The sequence below is a fragment of the Pelobates fuscus genome, chromosome 5 (genome assembly GCF_036172605.1).
Source record: "Pelobates fuscus isolate aPelFus1 chromosome 5, aPelFus1.pri, whole genome shotgun sequence".
Taxonomy (NCBI): domain Eukaryota; kingdom Metazoa; phylum Chordata; class Amphibia; order Anura; family Pelobatidae; genus Pelobates; species Pelobates fuscus.
The window spans coordinates 292,032,955-292,054,576 of NC_086321.1; the positions used below are offsets into that span (position 1 = coordinate 292,032,955).

At 40.9% G+C, this 21,622-nt stretch overlaps 1 protein-coding gene across 8 annotated transcripts in view; it reads left to right on the forward strand.

The window, feature by feature from the left end:
* The window catches only part of MYO9B (myosin IXB), a 125,206-nt gene that overhangs the window by 32,270 nt on the left and 71,314 nt on the right, over window positions 1-21,622 (forward strand). For all 8 annotated transcript variants that reach the window (XM_063455433.1, XM_063455432.1, XM_063455434.1 and 5 more), the window contains exon 2: window positions 596-1,483. In XM_063455433.1, coding sequence (XP_063311503.1) covers window positions 653-1,483 — 831 coding nt within the window. In that variant the 5' untranslated portion in view covers window positions 596-652. The remainder of the gene's footprint in view (window positions 1-595; window positions 1,484-21,622) is intronic.

Below are 21,622 nucleotides of genomic sequence, written 5' to 3' on the forward strand. Positions count from 1 at the left end.
TTTTTTTTTTTTTTTTAGGTAGGAGGTCCAGGAGATTCATGAACACTACAGAGTTATACATTTATTAACACAGAAAAAATAGTGTGTATGTATGTATGTGTATATATATTTAGTATGTATGTGTAAAACAAGTGTTTGCAATACCGTTTATTGTGTGTGTTATATAAATTGATGATCACGAAATTAAATAAGTACGTATTTGTGTATGTGTATATAAGTTGCGTGTCCTGGGGCTGCAAATATCACATACAAATTCCTTTCTCAGTGACCACTTCTAAAAGCAGAAGTATCCATGGAGTTTAGAATAACCCTTTATTGAGACTAGAACATAACAGCAAATAAAATCGAGCAATTGCTTACTGCTTGGATATTGTTGCTAAATTTCACTATGGTAAATATCGTTCTTATCCTTATATAGATGCAATAAATTACATTTCTCACAAGCACTCCTTTCCCCAAATCTTAATCCCTCAATCTCTTATTTAAATTGCTGTGTAACAATGTTTACAATGTATCTTGATTTTAGAAGAACTTGTAGTTCTTTTAGTTCTTTGCATTCTAATTTTTTTTTTTATTGTTTTTTTTATTCTTCCAGAATCTGAATGTGGAATTCTGATGCAGCAAGGCATGCTGGTACCAGGACAGGCACAGAATGAGTTTAAAAAATGACGCCAACCATGAGAAGGCGTCCCACAGTCTCTATATTTACCCCCAGCTATTTTCTCCTGAAATCTCAAACTGCTGCACTGTTTTGGCAACTAAGGAATCATCTGCCTGTGATGTCATCTGTAACGCAGTGGCTGCTCTTGGACTGGACAGCTCCAAGCCTTATGTTTTGGCAGAGGTGAAGGAGTCTGGAGGGGAAGAGTGGGTTCTAGATTCAAATGACTCTCCTGTACAGAGGGTTCTTCTTTGGCCACGTAAGGCTCAGGAGAGGCATACACAGTCGGAAGGTTATTACTTTCTGCTCCAAGAGAAAAACCAAGACGGGAGTATAAAATATGTGCATCTGCCGTTAGTGTCTGAGGAGAAAGCGGCAAGAAGATTGGTGGAGAGGGGATTTCTTCCCAGGCCTCAAGAGGACTATGACGATCTGTGTAATTTACCCAAGATAACAGAAGGTGCCATTTTAGGGAACCTTAAGACTCGATTCCTAAAACACAAGATTTACACCTATGCAGGGAGTATTCTCATTGCCATTAACCCTTTCAAGTTCCTGCCCATCTATAATCCCAAGTATGTCAAGATGTATGACAATCACCAGCTGGGGAAGTTGGAGCCTCACATCTTTGCTATTGCGGATGTTTCTTACCACACCATGTTAAAAAAGAGAGTCAACCAGTGCATAGTGATCTCTGGTGAAAGTGGCTCGGGAAAAACTCAGAGCACCAACTTTTTAATACATTGTTTGACTGCATTGAGTCAGAAAGGTTATGCCAGTGGAGTGGAGAGAACAATACTGGGAGCCGGACCTGTGCTCGAGGTGAGACTTGGTAACTTTGTGTCATCCCTATGTCCCTCTTTTCTAGTAGCGCCGTATTGTTGGTATGTCTTGAGGGTGAAAAAGAGCCTCACAGCAATAATACTTACTGGAATGTGTCTTTAAACTACAATACATGTATTTCAAAATCATTTGGTGTAACTAAGACATGTTCTTGTCAGAAATTACATTTTAGTTGCATAAATTGTTATCAGTAATTTACTAAAATTTCTCAGAACATTCCCTCCTCTCGCTACACCCACGGTCACAGCCCTGAGCCCCCACAGCCATGCCGAGACATTATGCCTTGTCCCAGGCGTTGGGCAATTTGAATTCCATATCCCTGCACAGAAAGAAAATAATTTTAAGAAAAAAAAAATTGCATGACCTCATAACTGCACTAATTAAAAAAAAATTTTTTTAACTCATAACGATGTATGAGAGTTTATGCGGCCACTGTGAAAAATATTTGGCTGTATAACCCTGCCCAGACCTCCTATGGCTGTCCAATCACAGACTTCCCAATGCACCTTAATGAGAAGTCTTTGCAAGGCAGGTGCTCTGGGCAATTATGGCCTCTTAAATTTAGCTCTACTGAGCTAACCAATCCATGTAGTAACAGGACCTATTGTCCGTTTGAAAGACAAGGGGGTGTAACGGGGTTAATTTAAAAAAGTGTAAATTTCTGTTGAAATCAGCACTTTTTCCAAAATGAAAAAAGGACACTCCTCACCCATAAAGCTTTTCAGCAAGCTAAAGTGCTTTAGAGGTCTACAGTGTCCCTTTAAAGGGTTAGTCCAACTCTGTTTTTGTTTGTTTATTTCTTTATCTTCAAATAATGCCCTATTTGTCATTATTCTTTATATTTGTTGTTGGTGGTATTATTATTATTATTATTGGCATGTATATCCAACTGATTCGGCAGTGCTTTACAATATTAAAGGACCACTCTAGTGCCAGGAAAGCATACTCGTTTTCCTGGCACTAGAGTGCCCTGAGGGTGCCCCCACCCTCAGGGACCCCCTCCCGCCCGGCTCTGGAAAGGGGAAAGGGGTAAAAACGTACCTTTTTCCAGCGCTGGGCGGGGAGCTCTCCTCCTCCTCCTCTCCGCCTCTGTTCCTCCCCGTCGGCTGAATGCGCACGCGCGGCAAGAGCTGCGCGCGCATTCAGCCGGTCACATAGGAAAGCATTCATAATGCTTTCCTATGGACGCTTGCGTGCTCTCACTGATTTTCACAGTGAGAATCACGCAAGCGCCTCTAGCGGCTGTCAGTGAGACAGCCACTAGAGGAAATAGGGGAAGGCTTAACTAATTGATAAACATAGCAGTTTCTCTGAAACTGCTATGTTTATAAAACAATAAGTTAACCCTAGCTGGACCTGGCACCCAGACCACTTCATTAAGCTGAAGTTGTCTGGGTGCCTAGAGTGGTCCTTTAAGGAGACTTTAACTACAATTGGAGACTACAACTAAAAATAACAATAGCAGATGGTATTGGGTGCAGAGAAGGCAGACACGTTCTTCCAGTACGTGTGCAGGAGATGTAACTAGTCCCCCGGCACACAATTTCAAATCTCTCACCCACTTGTAATAAACAGTGGAACTTCAAAAAATTATGTTTTTCAATTTTCTCTATATTGCTTTTAAAGCGGGCATCAGCTGCAGCCTAGAAAGGCCGTTTTAATGAATGACTCTTCTTTATTGAACATCTTAACCTGAAAGTTTAAATCTTGGCCAAATGCTTTGAATATGATGCTCAGTCTCAATTTAGACTTACACCCACTCCCTTGATTAAAAAATTGTAATGTCCACACTAGTAGGATTTATCTAATCCAGGGGTTCTCAACCCAGTCCTCAGGACCCCCTACCAGTCCAGGATTTGGGGATTACCTGGGTGTGTCTAAGGTGTTTAGAAAAAGGGGAAAAAAACACCTTAGACTCTAAGGTGTTTTTTTCTTCTTTTTCTAAACACCTTAGACACACCCAGGTAATCCCTAAACCCTGGACTGGTAGGGGGTCTTTGAGGACAAGGTTGAGAACCCCTGATCGAATCAAAATTGTGCATGTTAATCAAACTATGAAAAATGATTTCTAAAAAAAGATATGGCAAAGATATAGGCATCTCAAAATATTTATTTTTTTTATGGTGAAAGGAACACTATAGAATTAAGAACACAAATGTAGATTCCTGACCCTAAATTGTTGAACTACTTAGCCCCCTTGGCCGACCACTGCCGCCCCCACCCCTCCATCCTAGGGCTAGTGAAAACGTCCCTAACTTTGCAGTCTCCGCCTCTTCGGCTGACATAATCAGATTTGAAGATCTCAGCCAATAACGAAGATTTTTTTTATAGGAAAGCATGTGATTGGCTGAAATTGTCAATACTGATGATCACAACCAGGGGTGTGGCAAACGCCACTCTGGCCATGCAGCATTTCCTCATAGAGATGCATTGAATCGATGCATCTCTGTAGAGAAAGTTCAGCGTCTCATGGTGCAGCACTGCCCCAGGAATCCCCTTTAGTGACCATCTGAGGAGTGACCATTGGAGGTTTCCCTAGGCTGTAATGTAAACACAGTGTTTAACTTAAAAAGCCAGCAGGGACTGACTACTCACCAGAACAACTACTTTAACCTGTATTTGTTCTGGTGACTATTGTCCCTTTAACTATATAAAAGATTGTATCAACTGTGTGTGTTATTCAGTCTGTTGATTTATTGACATTATCTTTTCTGTTTAGTCAAGGTAGGGGGTGAAACAATAGGAACTTTTTTTTTTTTTTTTTAATTAGCTGATACGTTTGAGGATGCCTCATTTTGTTGAGCTGTTTATGGCTGAAATTGACCTATATGCACTTGATAAAGGAATGTTATCAGACTGTTGTTGAGAAGTGATTCTTGTGAGGTTCAGTTTAACCTTATATCTACAGTTACATGAAACAAATTATTGTTAAAGGGGAACCATCACTTTCTGGAATTTACATTTATAACTTGCATTCACTATTTTTCTTGTGATGTTCTCTTTTCTTTTAATTGTTTAATAAAGGATCAATATATGTCTTATAACAATTTCATCTTATTGAAGTGGTTATGGTGCTCCACTCTCCACTCTAAGGAATCTGTTTTTGAATGGGGCATAACACTCCAACACCATAATCTCTACATTCAGTTGTAGTGGTTAAGATGCCTGCAGTGTTAATTTAAATCAACTCTCTGGGCATCAACCGTAAGTTTAGCCTCATATTCATGCTTTATTTTTCTCCTAAACTGTGATGAAAAAGGAGAAAATTTTTTGCAGCTTACTGAAGCATAACTCCACCCTATTAGCCAAGCCTCTGCTACTTTTTGGAACTAATGATCTTGATTAAATTTGTTGCTTAAAAAAGTTAAATTTGTTGCTTAGTTTAAATATACAACGTTTTGATGTTTTTGTTTATTTTTCCCCCTTTTTCTGTCAATTATTCATTCTAAATGCAGTGCAGAACACTGATACTATTATTTTTAACCTCCTTCACTGCAGGAAGTGGGGGATAACCAAGCAACTGGGGGAAGTGAATATATAAAACTCAAAAATACATAGAGACTGAGATTGAGAGATATACATATCTAGTTTCAAAGCTAAAAAGATGTCCATTATATACAGTATTTCAAAGAATAATTATGACTGCGGGCTATATCTTTCAGCCCTGATGGATCATTGTAGAATATCTATTATTACACTGGATTATCTGTATAATTGGTCTTCTGCAACAATGGATGATTCAAACTTGGCTCATAACGAAGCCAAGACCAGGGGATGAAAGGTAGTGGCTAAACTCTACCACTCACTGAACTCTCCCACCTGACTTGTTGGGCTGTGCCCACTGATCCCCATGTACCCAATGCCTGATACAGTGAGACATCATACTTTGTTCAACGCCACAACAGACTGTATTTATTATGCAACTACTTTAACCCTACCATTTAATCAATGAATGTCCTAGAAGACAGGACAATACTCAAGCTTTGAGTGTCCTAAACCCCTTCCAGACAGCCACGTCATTCATAATGCGGCATTGGGTGAGCCCCTTCATTGACCCTTAATGGAGCTTCATGAATTGTACCTCTATTGGGTGCAGAACACTATAGGAGCTCCCTGGCACTACCTTGCCAGGATACACAGGCACACTCTGTCACAGCACAGGTGGTTTGTATCGACGCGGTTGCGCCTGATCAGTGCGGACGCCCCGATACTTCAGATAAAAGTAAGTCCCTAATCGGCGCAGTCTCACATGAGCTGGGATGGTCGCGCCGAAAAGGAAAAAATTTTCTTGCCTGGATTGCGGCGGAGTGCAGGTCCCGGCTGCTGTGGGGTTCTAAGGGCCGCCGGCCGCTGTGGTTCCGTTCTTACTGTTGAAAGGCGCACTGCCCACATTAAAGATGGCGTCGGCGTGCGTGTGACGTCACGTTATCGATGCATGTTTTGTACTAACCAATCACCGCACTGAGAGGCATATTTAAACCCTGTAATGCCTTTTCTCAGTGCCCTGTCGTGGTTTACACTTGTTGGTTGTTAGAGAGCGCATTCTTGGTATATTTTTCTGGTTATTGACTTTGGCTATTGTTTTTAACTTTCCACTACTTCTGGTATCCTGACCCTTGGCTAGTTTTTCGTATTGTCTCATTCTGTATACCCGACCATGTTCTTTGACCATTCTCTTTTACGTTAAGTCCGGCCATTCTAAGGTCCGGTATATGTTGTTTGTGTTTAATATAGTTATGCGTGTTGGGCCACACAGTAATCGTGACACACTCATCCCCTTCCATACAGCTCTGGGCCTTACCCCACACAGCAGTCAGTCATCACACGCATATATAATCTAGCGCCCTGTGTTTCTGAAAAAACAAATCCATGAAAGGTCGAGTGGTGCTGAACTCAAAGACACTTACATGTGTCTGAAACTGTTATTGCAACCAGTATCTTCAGCTGACATTTTGACCTTGAGATGGCAATTTAAGCTGGAATCCCATTTCTATTTGAAGCTGGAGATTTTAATCAACAGAAGTACAACTATTTTATTACATAATATAATTTAATATCATATATTATTGTCACAATGCAATATTTACTAGTATTTAACAAAACTGGCCGTAAATGGATTAGATTATGAACACTTGTCTTATTGTATTGACATGACTGGACTATTCATGCATTGGCGATTACAGAGCTGCCTCACATTTGACATCGCCACACTCTTGAGTCCGTGCATCTTTCTGTGAAGAAGTTGTGCAGCAAAAAGTGTGCATGTATCCAAGCTTGGGGGCTTGACTGAGAATTGATTACCTTAGCTGAAGGAGACTTGACAGCCACAGTGGGACAGGCACACCGCTGGTTAGGAGAGAAGTAAAATGCTTTATTTTTGGGCTTCCGGGAGGTCCAATAATCTAACTAGTCAGTACAACACTGTAATGACGTGAACACTTTTGTATTCAGAGTGTTCTTTTATATGGGTTAGTGTATGCACAAAAATGTGGTACAATTTTCCCTGCAGAGCACATATTGATATATTAAGAAAGTGATTACAGGAAACTCTTGCATGGTATAAACAGTGATTCTCACAGCAGAGTAGAAAAGGATCTCCAGTAAGGAAAAATTCCATATTCCATTTAGTATCTCCTCCCTCTGCATGCAGACACTGAACTTTCCTCATTCATATATTCAATTCATCCTCTATGAGGAGATGCTGATTGGCCAGGGCTGTGTTTGAATCATGCTGGCTCTGCCCCAGATCTGCCTCCTTGTCAGTCTCAGCCAATCCTATGGGGAAGCATTGTGATTGGATCAGGCTACCACTTCTGATGTCAGAGGAAGTTCACAGGCAGAGGCAGCAGCTTCAGAGTTGAATACAAGTAAGATTTAACTATCTTTAGGGAGGCAAAGGGGACCAAGGAGGCTAGATGGTGGTTTTAACACTAGAGAGTCAGGAATACATGTTTGTGTTCCTGACCCTATACTGCTCCTTTAATATTTATAAAGCTCCAAAAAGTTCAACAGCGCTGTACAATAGTTAGACTAACACACGTATTTGTAACCAGATGATTTGGACCCACAGGAACAGCGGGATTGAGGACCCTGCTCAATGAGCTTACATGCTAGAGGGAGTGGGGTATAGTGACACAAAGGGTAAGGGTATGGTAGAAAAGTAGGTTGTTAGTATAGTATTCACTGAGGCCTAGTTGTTGTTTTGATAACTGTTGCAGGAGAGGAATCGGGGTGCGGGGAGAGAACGCTGTTCAGTTTAATTTATATAGCAGCATTGTGTAGAGATTTGTAAGCAAGTATCCGGATCTTAAATTGAGCCCTATATCTTACGGGAAGCCAATGTGGGGAGGTGAGAGGTGCGGGCAGACTGGAAGATGAATGTAAAATATTCTGGTGTACCTAATGTAACACACAGAGGAGAGGGAGATAGACTGGCACTCAGCTGCTCAAAAAACTGGAATCAATAGGGATTCATTAAAAACCTATGTGGGAGAAGGGTAAAAACACTCTAAAATACAATATAGATAATTAAATTAGGTGTGTGGGTCCAGGAGCTGGCTGGTGACTACTGGCTATAGTGTATAAATAGAGAGTATAATAAGTTGTAGTATATACCAGATGGAGACAGGTTGGTATATAGGGTGTCTTGTACCTTTAAGTACTAATTTTACGTAATACACCTTTAAGTGCAATAGGAAAGGATAAATGCAAAAAACAAAAAAGAAATAAAAATAGATAAAAATAAATAGATAAAATAATATAGATAAAAATCAAGAGTAGAGATAACATGAAGATGAAATAAATAAAGAAGAAGAGAGAAAGAAATAAACGAATGAATGAGGAAATTGGAAGACAACACTAAAACTGCATAGAACAAAACACAAAGGAGAGTGGATTCCTGGAGGAAATGCAACAGATTTTTGTCTAGAGCAGGTGTCTCAGTCCCCAATGTAGTTGGGGTAGATAAACCCTGTTCTAAATAATATACTTTGCTGTATCAAAGATAAAGTTAAAAAGTATCCATTTGGTTAAGCAGCCCAGTACATGGAACTGTGTGCTGTAGCAATAAATACAATGTATCGCAAAAAAGGCTGAAGCAATAGAAACTGGATATATAAAAAAGCTAGTTTATAAAACAATTAAAAACTATATTAATAATAAAATTAGCAAAAATACAGATTAGATAAAGTTCATGGATACATTACCAGACTCCTGTGAATAAAAGGATAGCAAGAACCTTCGGTTTGGCTGAGGATGGATCCGGATAGATATAGACAGATTGTCTGTATTCCGGCGGCCGGTAAGGACGGCGTAAATATGTGTGCACGTCCCGAACAGGAGCCTCGCTTGGAGAGACGTGCAGGATTGGTGATCCCGGTAGCAGTAGCTGCCAAAGGTTCTGCGTATAGAAATGAGTTGCTGTAAATGCTGGCTGGTTCTGTATTCTGCAACGATGATCTGCCTAACGCGTTTCGTAGGGGGTGCGCCCTACTTCATCAGAGACGTGATGTTGACTATTGCTTCAGTCCTTCTTTAAATATGCATTTCATAATTGACAATAAAATATTCAAATCACATTCAGAGTGTGGGATACAGATTGCAATATATAAAAACGAGTAGTAAAGACTCCCGAAGTGTTGCAGTCCATATTGGTTTTCACATCATATTCTTCTTGAGTGGTAAGTGATGTGAATTTAGTCTATAGACTAATGGTTGGTCTAATATGTTAATTATCTCCTCACTAAACAAATATTCCATGTTCAATCATATTTATGCAGCTTCCATCTAGTTTGATATGTAATATATTATTTTGACAACTCTACATTTATGTACAATTTTAACCATCAATCTTTAAAGAAATTCATGTTAGACATTTATGTATTTATTACATAAGATTTCTGTATTATAATGAACTCTAAGTCATATTCATATTTTTATTCTGTATGCTTTCATATTACAATCGTTTTTATATATTGCAATCTGTATCCCACACTCTGAATGTGATTTGAATATTTTATTGTCGATTATGAAATGCATATTTAAAGAAGGACTGAAGCAATAGTCAACATCACGTCTCTGATGAAGTAGGGCGCACCCCCTACGAAACGCGTTAGGCAGATCATCGTTGCAGAATACAGAACCAGCCAGCATTTACCAGCAACTCATTTCTATACGCAGAACCTTTGGCAGCTACTGCTACCGGGATCACCAGTCCTGCACGTCTCTCCAAGCGAGGCTCCTGTTCGGGACGTGCACACATATTTACGCCGTCCTTACCGGCCGCCGGAATACAGACAATTTGTCTATATCCGGATCCATCCTCAGCCAAACCGAAGGTTCTTGCTATCCTTTTATTCACAGGAGTCTGGTAATGCATCCATGAACGTTATCTAATCTGTATTTTTGCAATTTTATTATTAATATAGTTTTTAATTGTTTTATAAACTGGCGTTTTTATATATCCAGTTTCTATTGCTTCAGCATTTTTTGTGATACATTGTATTTATTGCTACAGCACACAGTTCCACCTACTGGGTTGCTTAACCAAATGGATACTTTTTAACTTTTTATCTTTGATACAGCAAAGTATATTATTTAGAACAGGGTTTATCTACCTCAACTACATTGGGGACTGAGACACCTGCTCTAGACAAAAATCTGTTGCATTTCCTCCAGGAATCCACTCTCCTTTTTGTTTTGTTCTATGCAGTTTTAGTGTTGTCTTCCAATTTCCTCATTCATTCGTTTATTTCTTTCTCTCTTCTTCTTTATTTATTTCATCTTCATGTTATCTCTACTCTTGATTTTTATCTATATTATTTTATCTATTTATTTTTATTTATTTTTTGTTTTTTGCATTTATCCTTTCCTATTGCACTTAAAGGTGTATTACGAAAAAATTAGTACTTAAAGGTACAAGACACCCTATATACCAACCTGTCTCCATCTGGTATATACTACAAATTATTATACTCTCTATTTATAAACTATAGCCAGTAGTCACCAGACTGGAAGATGAGCCTCACCGCTGCATTCATTAGTCTGTAATGGTTCAAGTTGGGAACACGTAAGACCACTGAGAAGCAGAAAGGTAGAAGAGAATTAGGATAGAGTAGTGTTATGCAATAAGGGCATTAAAAAAAAAATAATAGTAAAGTTTAGGTATGGTATTTTTATTTGGTTTTTTTATAATCACAAAATTATTTCTTATATCTGTGAGCCATCCTCTGCCTTTTCCAAGATGCAAGGTGTGTTGAGCATTACAAGAAAAGTAATGCAAATTAGCAGTTTTTGCCTTACTCTTTACAGGAGGACAATGTTTCTGATGTATAGACTGTGACCTGGGCTCCAGCAAATGTCCAACTTCTTATACACTTCCCTTTTTTTTTTTTTTTTTTTTTAAACTCTTGGCTGCCTAGAGAATTTTTTTTTTTTTTTTTTTTCCATCAGTGGTTACTCACATGACTTCCCAAAACACATTCTAAACAAACTAATACTCTAATTCAGATTGTTGTGGGTGCTGGGCTGTGAAATAGTTTATACGTTTGCAAGGAGAGGCATATGAGCTTTAATATACATATACAGTAGATGTGCACAAACCGTTTTGCATTAAGTGGTCCCAAAATTCTGGGCTTTGTAATGGTATTATTTCCTTATGTTTTCTGTTGCATGTCTTTGTTTGCATAATAAAACACTAGAACAAGTACAGTTACCGGGTACCACATAGAAACAAACATATTCATCACTGGATAACATTGCTTTGATTGTCTTATTTAGCTTTAACAATAATTCCCAGCAGGGCTGCCATCAAATTACACTGCTCAAGTCATTGGGCCCACCCCTAGTTCTCCCATAGGGCCCGTCTCCGAATCTGCCTATTTGGCCGACCCACAATCCGCTCCCAGGGCCTGCCTCCCGTTCCACTACCATTTGTGGTGTGTTTATAATGGATGTATTGTGTGTGCTTAGGGAATGTAGTGTATGTGTATAGGGATTGCAGTGTGTAGATTCTTATATGGGCTGGACCCTCTTCACATACTTATTACCACACAGTGTAGGATGAAGAATAGATAAATTAGCTGTGGTCCTAAGGACGAAACAGAAATACCGTATATACTAGAGTATAAGCCGAGTTTTTCAGCACATTTTTTGTGCTAAAAAACCCCAACTCGGCTTATACTCGAGTCAATAGTCTGTATTATGGCAATTTGCATTGCCATAATACAGACTGGGGCTGTGGGGGCTGCAGAGATCTTACTTACCTCTCCTGCAGCTCCTGTCCGCTCCCTCCTCCTCCGCGCCGTCCGTTCAGCACCTCGGTCAGCTCCCAGTGTAAATCTTGCGAGAGCCGCGGCTCTCGCAAGACTTACAGTGTGAGCTGACAGAGGGAGCTGACAGGAGCTGCAGGACAGGTAAGTTACAGCTCTGCCAGCCCCCCTCTCCCCCCACTGAACTGCCAATGCTGGACCACCAGGGAAGGAGCCCCCCTCCCTGCTATGTATCAAGCAGGGAGGGGGGACGAAAAAAATAATAATTAATAATAAAAAAATTATAATAATTAAATAAGAAATAATAATACAAAAATAATAATAATGAAATTAAATAAAAAATAATAAATAATAATAAAAAAAGTAAAATAATAAAAAAATTGCCCACCCCCCACCAAGGCTCTGCAACACACACACACACATATACACACACACACTGCACTCATACTCATACACACACACACACACTGCACTCATACACACACACACTGCACTCATACACACACACACACACTGCACTCATACACACACACTGTAAATAAATATTCAATTCATATATTTTTTTTAGGATCTAATTTTATTTAGAAATTTACCAGTAGCTGCTGCATTTCTCGCCCTAGTCTTATACTCGAGTCAATAAGTTTTCCTTGTTTTTTGGGGTAAAATTAGGGGCCTCGGCTTATATTCGGGTCGGCTTATACTCTAGTATAGGTAAGTTTCGGCGGTAAGGCCTGTATAGATTGCAGGGCATAAGCAGGAGTGACCGCCACTTGAGATTATATTAGGCAGCAATATAAACACTCAAAGTAAAACAAGATATACAGGGTGCGGCAATAAATATACCACAAGTAATCGAAAAAAAAACCTATAAAAAGCCCTAAAATGGAAATAGTCCACAATATAGTCCAGAAAAAAATAAATAAAGTTTCAGATAAGACACAGTCCTGGAAATAGCAATCTGTCTTCATAGTGTCAGTAAAGTGCTGTAATGGACAACGTTGCTAAATAGCCGCATATGAAAGAGCGCAAAAACAAGACAGGACCAATAGTCCAATATGGTGGTAGACTGTAGAACATATGACATATAACTCTAAACATGCCAACTCACATAGTATAGAGCTATAACCAGCCCTAGAGGTTATCCCTCTGGCACTAATTCACAGCAGGTTAGTGGTGAGGTAGATCATATGACAAAAGACAGCCAATACTGCTCACTATATAGGTAGGTATAAGCAAAAAAAAAAAAAGTAGAAATATACTCACCGCTCTATGTATCGAGCATTAGTGGTATGATCCCCACCTAGGACTTTTTGGGCGGTAGTCTTCCGGAAACGCAGGAAATAAAACAAATGCCAGGTAGCAGTTGATAAAAGCTAAAAAGTATGTACCTTACAGCAAATAGAGGTAGCCAAAATACTTTAAACAGGAGTAAGATAAAACCACGCTTTCACCCCCTGGGGCTTTTTCAAATCGATAACAACATACCTGGCATTTACACACTTTTATATAGACTTCTAAATGTTTCAAATTAGAAAATTGGCGTCAAAATGACATCCTCATCACGTGACCGCAATTGCAATCACGTGACTAAGATTAATCATACATAACATTACATAACACAATATCTAAAGAAGAATCTGTTTAAAACATATCTATTGAAATAAATAAAATGTAAAAACAAGTGTCCTAGGAGATAGGAGCAAGAGAAATGTGGGTTTGTGGCTTTTTGCCGCAAAATAATATGCACAATGCATGTTGGGAAATGTAGTGTGTAATGGCTGATTGCATCATTGTTGTTTAGCGCTGCTCCACCTCTTTTGTTGTTTTGTTGCAATGTAACACTGCCTTTTCTCTGAAAATAGTATGCCCCTGCAGGCTCAGCAATGTAGAAACCAGAACCACTATATTAAGCTGGAAAATGTATTTTTTTATTTTATTTTTTTACTTTCTTTGATGGAGCGGGGGGGAACCTAATGCTACTAGGGAAAGGTGAAACAGTATAGCGTTACAGTGTTACTTTAAAGCAGGGCTCAACAAATCCCAGGTCGCCACATGGAAGAATTTCTCTTCTCTTTATCTCTGTAACTACTCCTCCCGGTGCTGAAGCCGCGAAGGGGATAGATGGTAAAGATGGCACTGCTCGTCGCCACCTCGATTCCGCAGAGCTGCTCGCCTGCCTTGATGCCGCAGAGCTGCTCGCCTGCCTCGATGCCGTAGAGCTGCTCGCCTGCCTCGATGCCGTAGAGCTGCTCGCCTGCCTCGATGCCGTAGAGCTGCTCGCCTGCCTCGATGCCGTAGAGCTGCTCGCCTGCCTCGATGCCGTAGAGCTGCTCGCCTGCCTCGATGCCGTAGAGCTGCTCGCCTGCCTCGATGCCGCAGAGCTGCTCGCCTGCCTCGATTCCGCAGAGCTGCTCGCCTGCCTCGATTCCGCAGAGCTGCTCGCCTGCCTCGATTCCGCAGAGCTGCTCGCCTGCCTCGATTCCGCAGAGCTGCTCGCCTGCCTCGATTCCGCAGAGCTGCTCGCCTGCCTCGATTCCGCAGAGCTGCTCGCCTGCCTCGATTCCGCAGAGCTGCTCGCCTGCCTCGATTCCGCAGAGCTGCTCGCCTGCCTCGATTCCGCAGAGCTGCTCGCCTGCCTCGATTCCGCAGAGCTGCTCGCCTGCCTCGATTCCGCAGAGCTGCTCGCCTGCCTCGATTTCCGCAGAGCTGCTCGCCCGCCTCGATTTCCGCAGAGCTGCTCGCCCGCCTCGATTTCCGCAGAGCTGCTCGCCCGCCTCGATTTCCGCAGAGCTGCTCGCCCGCCTCGATTTCCGCAGAGCTGCTCGCCCGCCTCGATTCCGTAGGGCTGCATTGTCGCAGCGCCAAGAGGAAGTAGTTCCCTTCACTTCCTCCGGCACACAGGGATTAGAGTGACCGGAGCGGGAGTCTGGACCAGAGGCAGTCCACTTCCATCAGCCACATCCAGCCCCACTGTAACCTGCTGCTGCCCAATCCAACGGGAACCCAGGAAAGACACCCTCCTGTGCCCACAAGGTAGGAAACAGGAGGGTGGCTAAAATATGCTTTGTGTGTGTGTGCGCACACATTTATCTGTGTGTATCTATTTGAGTGTATCAAATATAAATAAATAAATACTTTGAGTGTGTGTATGTATGTTTAGGTCACCAGCCCACCTCCGATCGCATGGGAATGTTTTTTTTTTTTGTTTTTTGTTTTTAAACTTGCTTTTTTTCCCAACGGCGTGATGGTCTCTCCACAGCCGGCCTGCCTCCGTAGCTGAGATTATCAATGTTGATGATCTCAGCCAATCCAGTGCTTTCCCATAGGAAAGCATTGGGAAGCTATTGAGCATGTACTGCAAAATGCTGCACCAATCAACATCTCCTCATAGAGCGTCATTAAGTAATGCATCTATATGGGGAACGTTTAGCGCCACCATGCAGAGCAGATAGGAGACACTTGAGCGGCTGTTTGAGTGACTGACACTTCATCTGAAAACGCAGTGTTTACAGTGAAAAGCCTGCATGAAGAGGCTACAGACACAAGAATAACTACATCGTGCTGTAGTGGTTCTGGTGACTATATGGTCTCTTTAAGAATTGCATTTTTCTCATTGAAAAAAGCTGGCTTCTAGATTCAAAGCAAATTTGTCAAGCCCAGCCTTAAAGTATGTCACCATTTTGTTGGTGAATATAGAATGATTTTAATCTTACGAGAATGGCGTACGGGGAGAAAAAAAAAAAAAAGAGTATTGAGGTTTTTTCCCTTCAGAAATCATTCCAATATTATGACACATGGAGAAGGTGTGGAATCAAATAGAAGTTGACTTCTGATATATAGACTATATTTTCTATTTCTCATCTAAATTCTTGATGCAAAGTAGCATGCACTGTTCGTGTGTTTGCAAACAAACATTAAAATAAACATATTTTTTTTTTTTTTTTTTTTTTTTTTTTAAACTTGTGCCTATGAGAGGCGTTGTTGGTGTACAAAATGTACCTACTCTTAATAGTAGTTATTTTGCCTATTCACCCATGACCGGAAAAACAAAATCAGTCTATTCTAGTCTCAGTCTAACTATTCGCTTGTTACTTAGTAATCTTGTTTTTCATGTGTTTTTTTAGTTATGCTGTTTACATTTTGTCCATTGTTATTTTGGATGCCTTTTTGCAGTATTCTTTGTATTGCAAGTATATCTGAATTTTTTTCTGTAACGACCGTAACTAGGCTGCTTTGACAGATATGCATAAATGTAGTCTATGCAGGCAGTAAAAGATTAAGAAAAGTTAAAACTTAACATTTTATTGGAAATTTCAAAAGAATGTTGCACACACAGATTCCACATAACCGGTTTCATGTACGGTATATTGAACTGGACATCATGTAAATCAGTTAAAAGTGCGAATGCATTGCATCCATGCAAGGAAGGTGAAAAGTCTGCCTGTGCAGCCAGAACCTACAGAGTCTGTCTGCATTCTTGCAACCTATGTAGAATGGTCCCTGGGCTCAAACGAGCTTGCAATCAAGAGGATGATAACCTTTCACATGTGCATCTAAATAGGTTATGGGCATAGATGCGTCTTAAGTGAGTTTGTTTTTATTTTATTTATTTTTTTAATTTATCTTGGCTTCTTTTGACCTATCCTGGGCCAGAAAGAGCCTTGCTTGAATGTCTTTATAATCACCATATTGATTTATATTCTTCAACTCTATTCATAACTATAATTTTGTGCATGCGCACCTCTGCATTATATAATTGCATTATTATTGTTATGAACGAAAGGCATTTTGGGTGCTTTTTCTGGTAATTTCTAATTGTACATTTAGCATTTATGGTATTTATCTGGCCATTGGAGTCAGTGTCTCTCTCTCTCTCTCTCTCTCTCTCTCTCTCTCTCTCTCTCTCTCTCTCTCTCTCTCTCTACCCTCCCCACTTTATTCCCTCTTGTTCTCTCTGTCCCCCCACACCCTACTTTATTTCCATTTTCCCTTTTTTCTGCTCTTTCCCTTTATGACGCACTGGTCACACCCATATATTACACATTGCTGGTCCCATGCCTTCTGGGTTATCCCATTTACATAGTTTGTTAACCAGGACAGCTCAGCATGAAGAACTAGCTGCTCTGCTCATGTGATTGGATGCACACTGACTAAGTTTTATTAACCATGGCTATGCCCAGTAATATGTTTCTAAACAAACCTAGCCAGTAACCTATTTTCCAATCTAATGTTCACAATAGTCTTTAATAAAAAACAAAAAAAACCTACCCCATTTATTCGCTGTTTTTGAGACAGCTATTAAGAACTGTTAGAAAATATAAATCCGTTTAGGTTTGGAAAATATTACCTACTGTAGAGTGTTCAGATTTTTGTTCAGGCAAGATGTGCCTTCTCTGCAATGCATAAGGAGTACAAATTCCTATTTAACCCATAACTGCAAATGCACTCTGTTAAACCTATCTCTTTACATGAGACAAAATGTTGCTTGATCTATTCCAGACTCTTAATTCGCATGCAATGCGTGTCTTTAAGATTGCACAGAATTGCCTCCGTATCTTTCCAGAGATTACGATACTTAATCAAATATATATAGTTGGAGGATTTGTTTTAGTATGTGTGTGTGTGTGTGTGTGTTTGTGCGTCGTAATCTTGTATTGGAATTGTTAAAGGGACACTATAGTCACCTACACCACTTCAGCTCAATGGAGTGCTCTGGGTGCCAGTTCCCTCAGGGTTTAACCCTTCAGATGCAAACATAGCAGTTTCCGGACAGCCACTAGAGGCGCATCAGTGACGCTGGAGGCACATTTTGCCTCCATCGCACAGAGCGTCAATAGGAAAGCATTGAGAAATGCTTTCCTATGGACACTTTGAATGTGCGCGCGGCACTTGCCGCACATGCGCATTCTGCTCAGCTGCCGTCGGGCGGGGGAGGAGAGGTCACCAGCACCGAGGGAGCCCGGCGCTGGATTAAGGTAAGTAGCTGAACGGGTTTTAACCCCTTCAGCGCCACGGGAGGGGGACCCTGAGGGTGGGGGCATCATTAGGGCACTATAGTGTCAGGAAAATTGCTTTGTTTTCCTGACACTATAGTGATCCTTTAATTTTACAGCAGTCACTTTTTTCATACTATGTTTACTATGTCAACTTTTAATGAGCACATATTTTTGGGGGAGGGGGTGGGGATCTATGCAAGAAATACAAATCTGTTCCTTACATAAGCCAAAATACTTTAGTCACAGAAACAGTGACCTTTACAAATGATACAATTGATGGAGCTTGAATTATTTGAAACCTCCTGGGTGATTTTTTTTTTTTTTTTTATATTATTATATATTTTTTTTAACTTCTGCAGAACATGCCGTACTGGAGACTTTATTTTCAGAAGGCTATTGATACTTTGGAAAGAGTTTGGAGAAGGGCTACTAAACTGGTTCATGGATTGCAGGATAAAACTTACCAGGAAAGGTTAAAGGATATTAAAGCGGCACTGCAGGCAACCAGACCACTTCAGCTCATTGAACTGAACTGGGTGCAATGTCCCATATCCCTTAACCCTACAGAGGTAATTATTGCAGTTTCTGAGAAACTGCAATAATTCCCCTGAGGGTTAATTCCTCCTCTAGTTGCTGTCCCACTAGAGGGATTTCTGGAATCGAAATGGACCTTTGGTCCGTTATCTGACGCTGGACGTCCTCACGCTCTGCATGAGGACCTCCAGCGTCAGATCCCCCCCCGCCCCCCCCCCAATTGGAAAGCGTTGAATAATGCTTTCCTATGGGGAAATCCTAATTCAAGCGCATTAGGTCTCCCCCACCGGTTGATGTTGGCGGGGGAAGGTGTGTGGGCAGAGCTGACCCAGCGCCAAGGGACGTCAGCGCTGGTTTCAGGTAAGTGATTGAAGGGCTTTTAATCCCTTCAGCACCACCAGAGGGGTTTCTCAATGCTTTCCTATGGACGCTGGCATCTTCTCACTGTGAGAAGCGCGGAAGCGCTTCTAGCGGCTGTCAATGAGACAGCCACTAGAGGCTGGATTAACCCTATTGTAAACATAGCAGTTTCTCTGAAACTGCTATGTTCACAGCTGCAGGGTTAACCCTAGATGGACCTGGCACCCAGACCACTTCATTGAGCTGAAGTGGTTTGGGTACCTATAGTGGTCCTCTAACATGTATAGTAGCTTGGAGGAAAGAAAAGCAAGGGGGATATGACTTTTGAAAAAAAAAATTAAATACATAAAGGGAAACAACACAGTAAAGGAGATTATATTTAAAAGAAGAAAAACTACCACAACACGAGGACATAGTCCTAAATTAGAGGAGCAATGGTTTAAAAATATCGGGGCTGGACCCAGGTAAGTGACATAAAGTGAAACCTGAAGGTACATCAGCTATATAGTAAGACTGACCTCCAGGAATTTCATGCACTTGGTCAAGGCCACACGCTAACGCGTTGCTGGCCCGCTGCAGAGGAGTATTGAGTATCTGGTGTGTATGGGCGGTGAGCGACGCACATACATCCAAGATTTCCCATAGGAAAGCCGTGAATACGTTTTTACTCTGTCTGAGCCACTGGAGCGCTTCTTGTGGCTGTCAGCAAAACAGAGGAGTGTGTTACCCTTAAAAAAAATAAAAATAAAAATCTGCAATGTTTTACACTGTAGGGTAAAATTAAAGACCCACTGCACCTAGGCTACTTGAGATGAGATAAGAGATATCACACTTGCTTACTAATGAGTGGTGGTCGATAATTGGAGCTAGATTATAATAAAATGACATCTCACAGCTTGGTTCGACCACCAAAGCTCTTATAAGCCTTACTCCAACTTCTCTGTAGTGGTGTATGGCTGTCTTTCTGGAGGAACATCTGTTTAACTCCATTACATCCATTTGCTGACATCAGATTGAGAAATCTAAATTGTAACATACTCTATAGCAGTGTTTCCCAACCCAGTCCTCAAGGCACACCTTCCAGTCCAGGATTTAAGGATTACCCAGTTTTGTCTAAGGTGTTTTTAGAAAAAAAAAAAGAAAAATCACCTTAGACAAAACTGGGTAATCCTTAAATCCTGGACTGGTAGGTGTGCCTTGAGGACTGGGTTGGGAAACACTGCTCTATAGAACACAACACGTTTACCAGACATTCGAATATATAGATCAGCTCTTGGCTTTCTATTGTAAAAAGTATTGCACATAGCAGAAAGGAGGGGGGGGGGGATGGTTTGGCATTTGTTTAAAGAAATCACCTACAAAGAGATCTCCCATGCATCATCATATTTGCTATACTGGTCTCACAGAAAACTATGTGAGCTGTTTGTGTCTTGTAAAACCCCTGTGCAGCAAGTTTAGAATTACATTTGTGCCATTTCCTTTTCCATGTCTCACCACTTCCTTTTGAAGTGTAACACCAAATCATGGCACTTAATTGCAAGTGTGTTTTGCACAATCCAGGTACCTGAAATCAGGATAACCTCTTACATAGTGTTATTTAAGAAGAAGCATAATGTAGGGGTGAGTTTTGTGACACTAGAGTATAGACTCGTGAGCTCTGTTCTCAGTGGAGAGACGATTACGTACATCTTACCCTACTTTAGGAGCAGTGGTGAATAAAAAGGAGTGTTCTACTTCAAGGAGCATGACCTTTAGAGAATTTCTCTCACACATTATTTTCTGGATTGCACTTGTGACATCCAAGATGGCACCAGCTTTCAACTTACCAGTGGGCTTCCTGCCAAGTCCTTTTATGTCCAAAGTTTCCACCTTCTTAAGCCACTATAGCTTGATAAAATGGAAATCTAACCTTCTGGATAAACTGACCTTCATTCGTTCAGGGTATACCTGAAGCCACTACCAATCAGAAAAATAAAATCCAGGCCATTTTAACGCTCTTTATTTCCGACATTCTCTGATATGATACAGGAAGTCTTGGACTGCCTTAGACAGTGGTGCCACTAAATGGCAGATTCTGTAAGCCAGCACTTCCGAACCTGTTGTACACTTATAATCTAGCTACCTCAAGGATATGCAAAAAAAATTGATAATTGCGGTTCTACCGGACAGGTTAGGAACTGCATGTGCAATCAAGGGCCCCAGTAGACTACCTGGACGCGTCATATGCGCAGGGAGAGACTATCACTTGTTCCCTGACGACTCAACTACCTGGGGGGCGCGAGTCATGAGCTAGGTCAGAGAAAAACATATATATTTGAAATAACCGCAACTATATTAATATATTACAAAAAAAAAAAAAAAATTTGAGGAGAAATTGGCTTCCAAGGGTTTACACAAGCAAAAAAAAAAAAATACTGCTCTAATCAATAGCACCTCATTCACAGAATATCTTGAGAAACTTACATAATTTTCTCAGAATTTTGATGTTGCTCATTTATTTAATGTTTTATTTTCCCTCAGCTAGACTTGGTGGTTTCTGAGGCAACTAATGTTGTTTGAATCACTTTTCCCACCATCAGCATCTTATTTTGAAACTATTTTGTAGCCCCACTTTGATTTTCATGGTTTGCAATCCACACTATTGCTTTTTATTGGTGTTAAGAAGCTTGTGTTAATCTCATCCTTTTGCGTGTTTTGCCAAGACCCCTGATGGTAACACAATGTTGCTTGCTGTGTTGTAGCCACGGTATGCAGCAGATGTAAGATCTACTTACCTGATGCTGTCCCTCGAGGGCACTGCCATCTTCTGTCCTCTGCTCCTGGTGCTTTACTAGCTAGGAGCCCATGTCACATTCTACTCTAATGCATGTGCAAGAGTACAACACTGATGTCTATGCAGGACTCAGCGAGACAGCAGGAGCTTCTATAGGTACTGTCTCTTGATCAATGAGACAATGTCT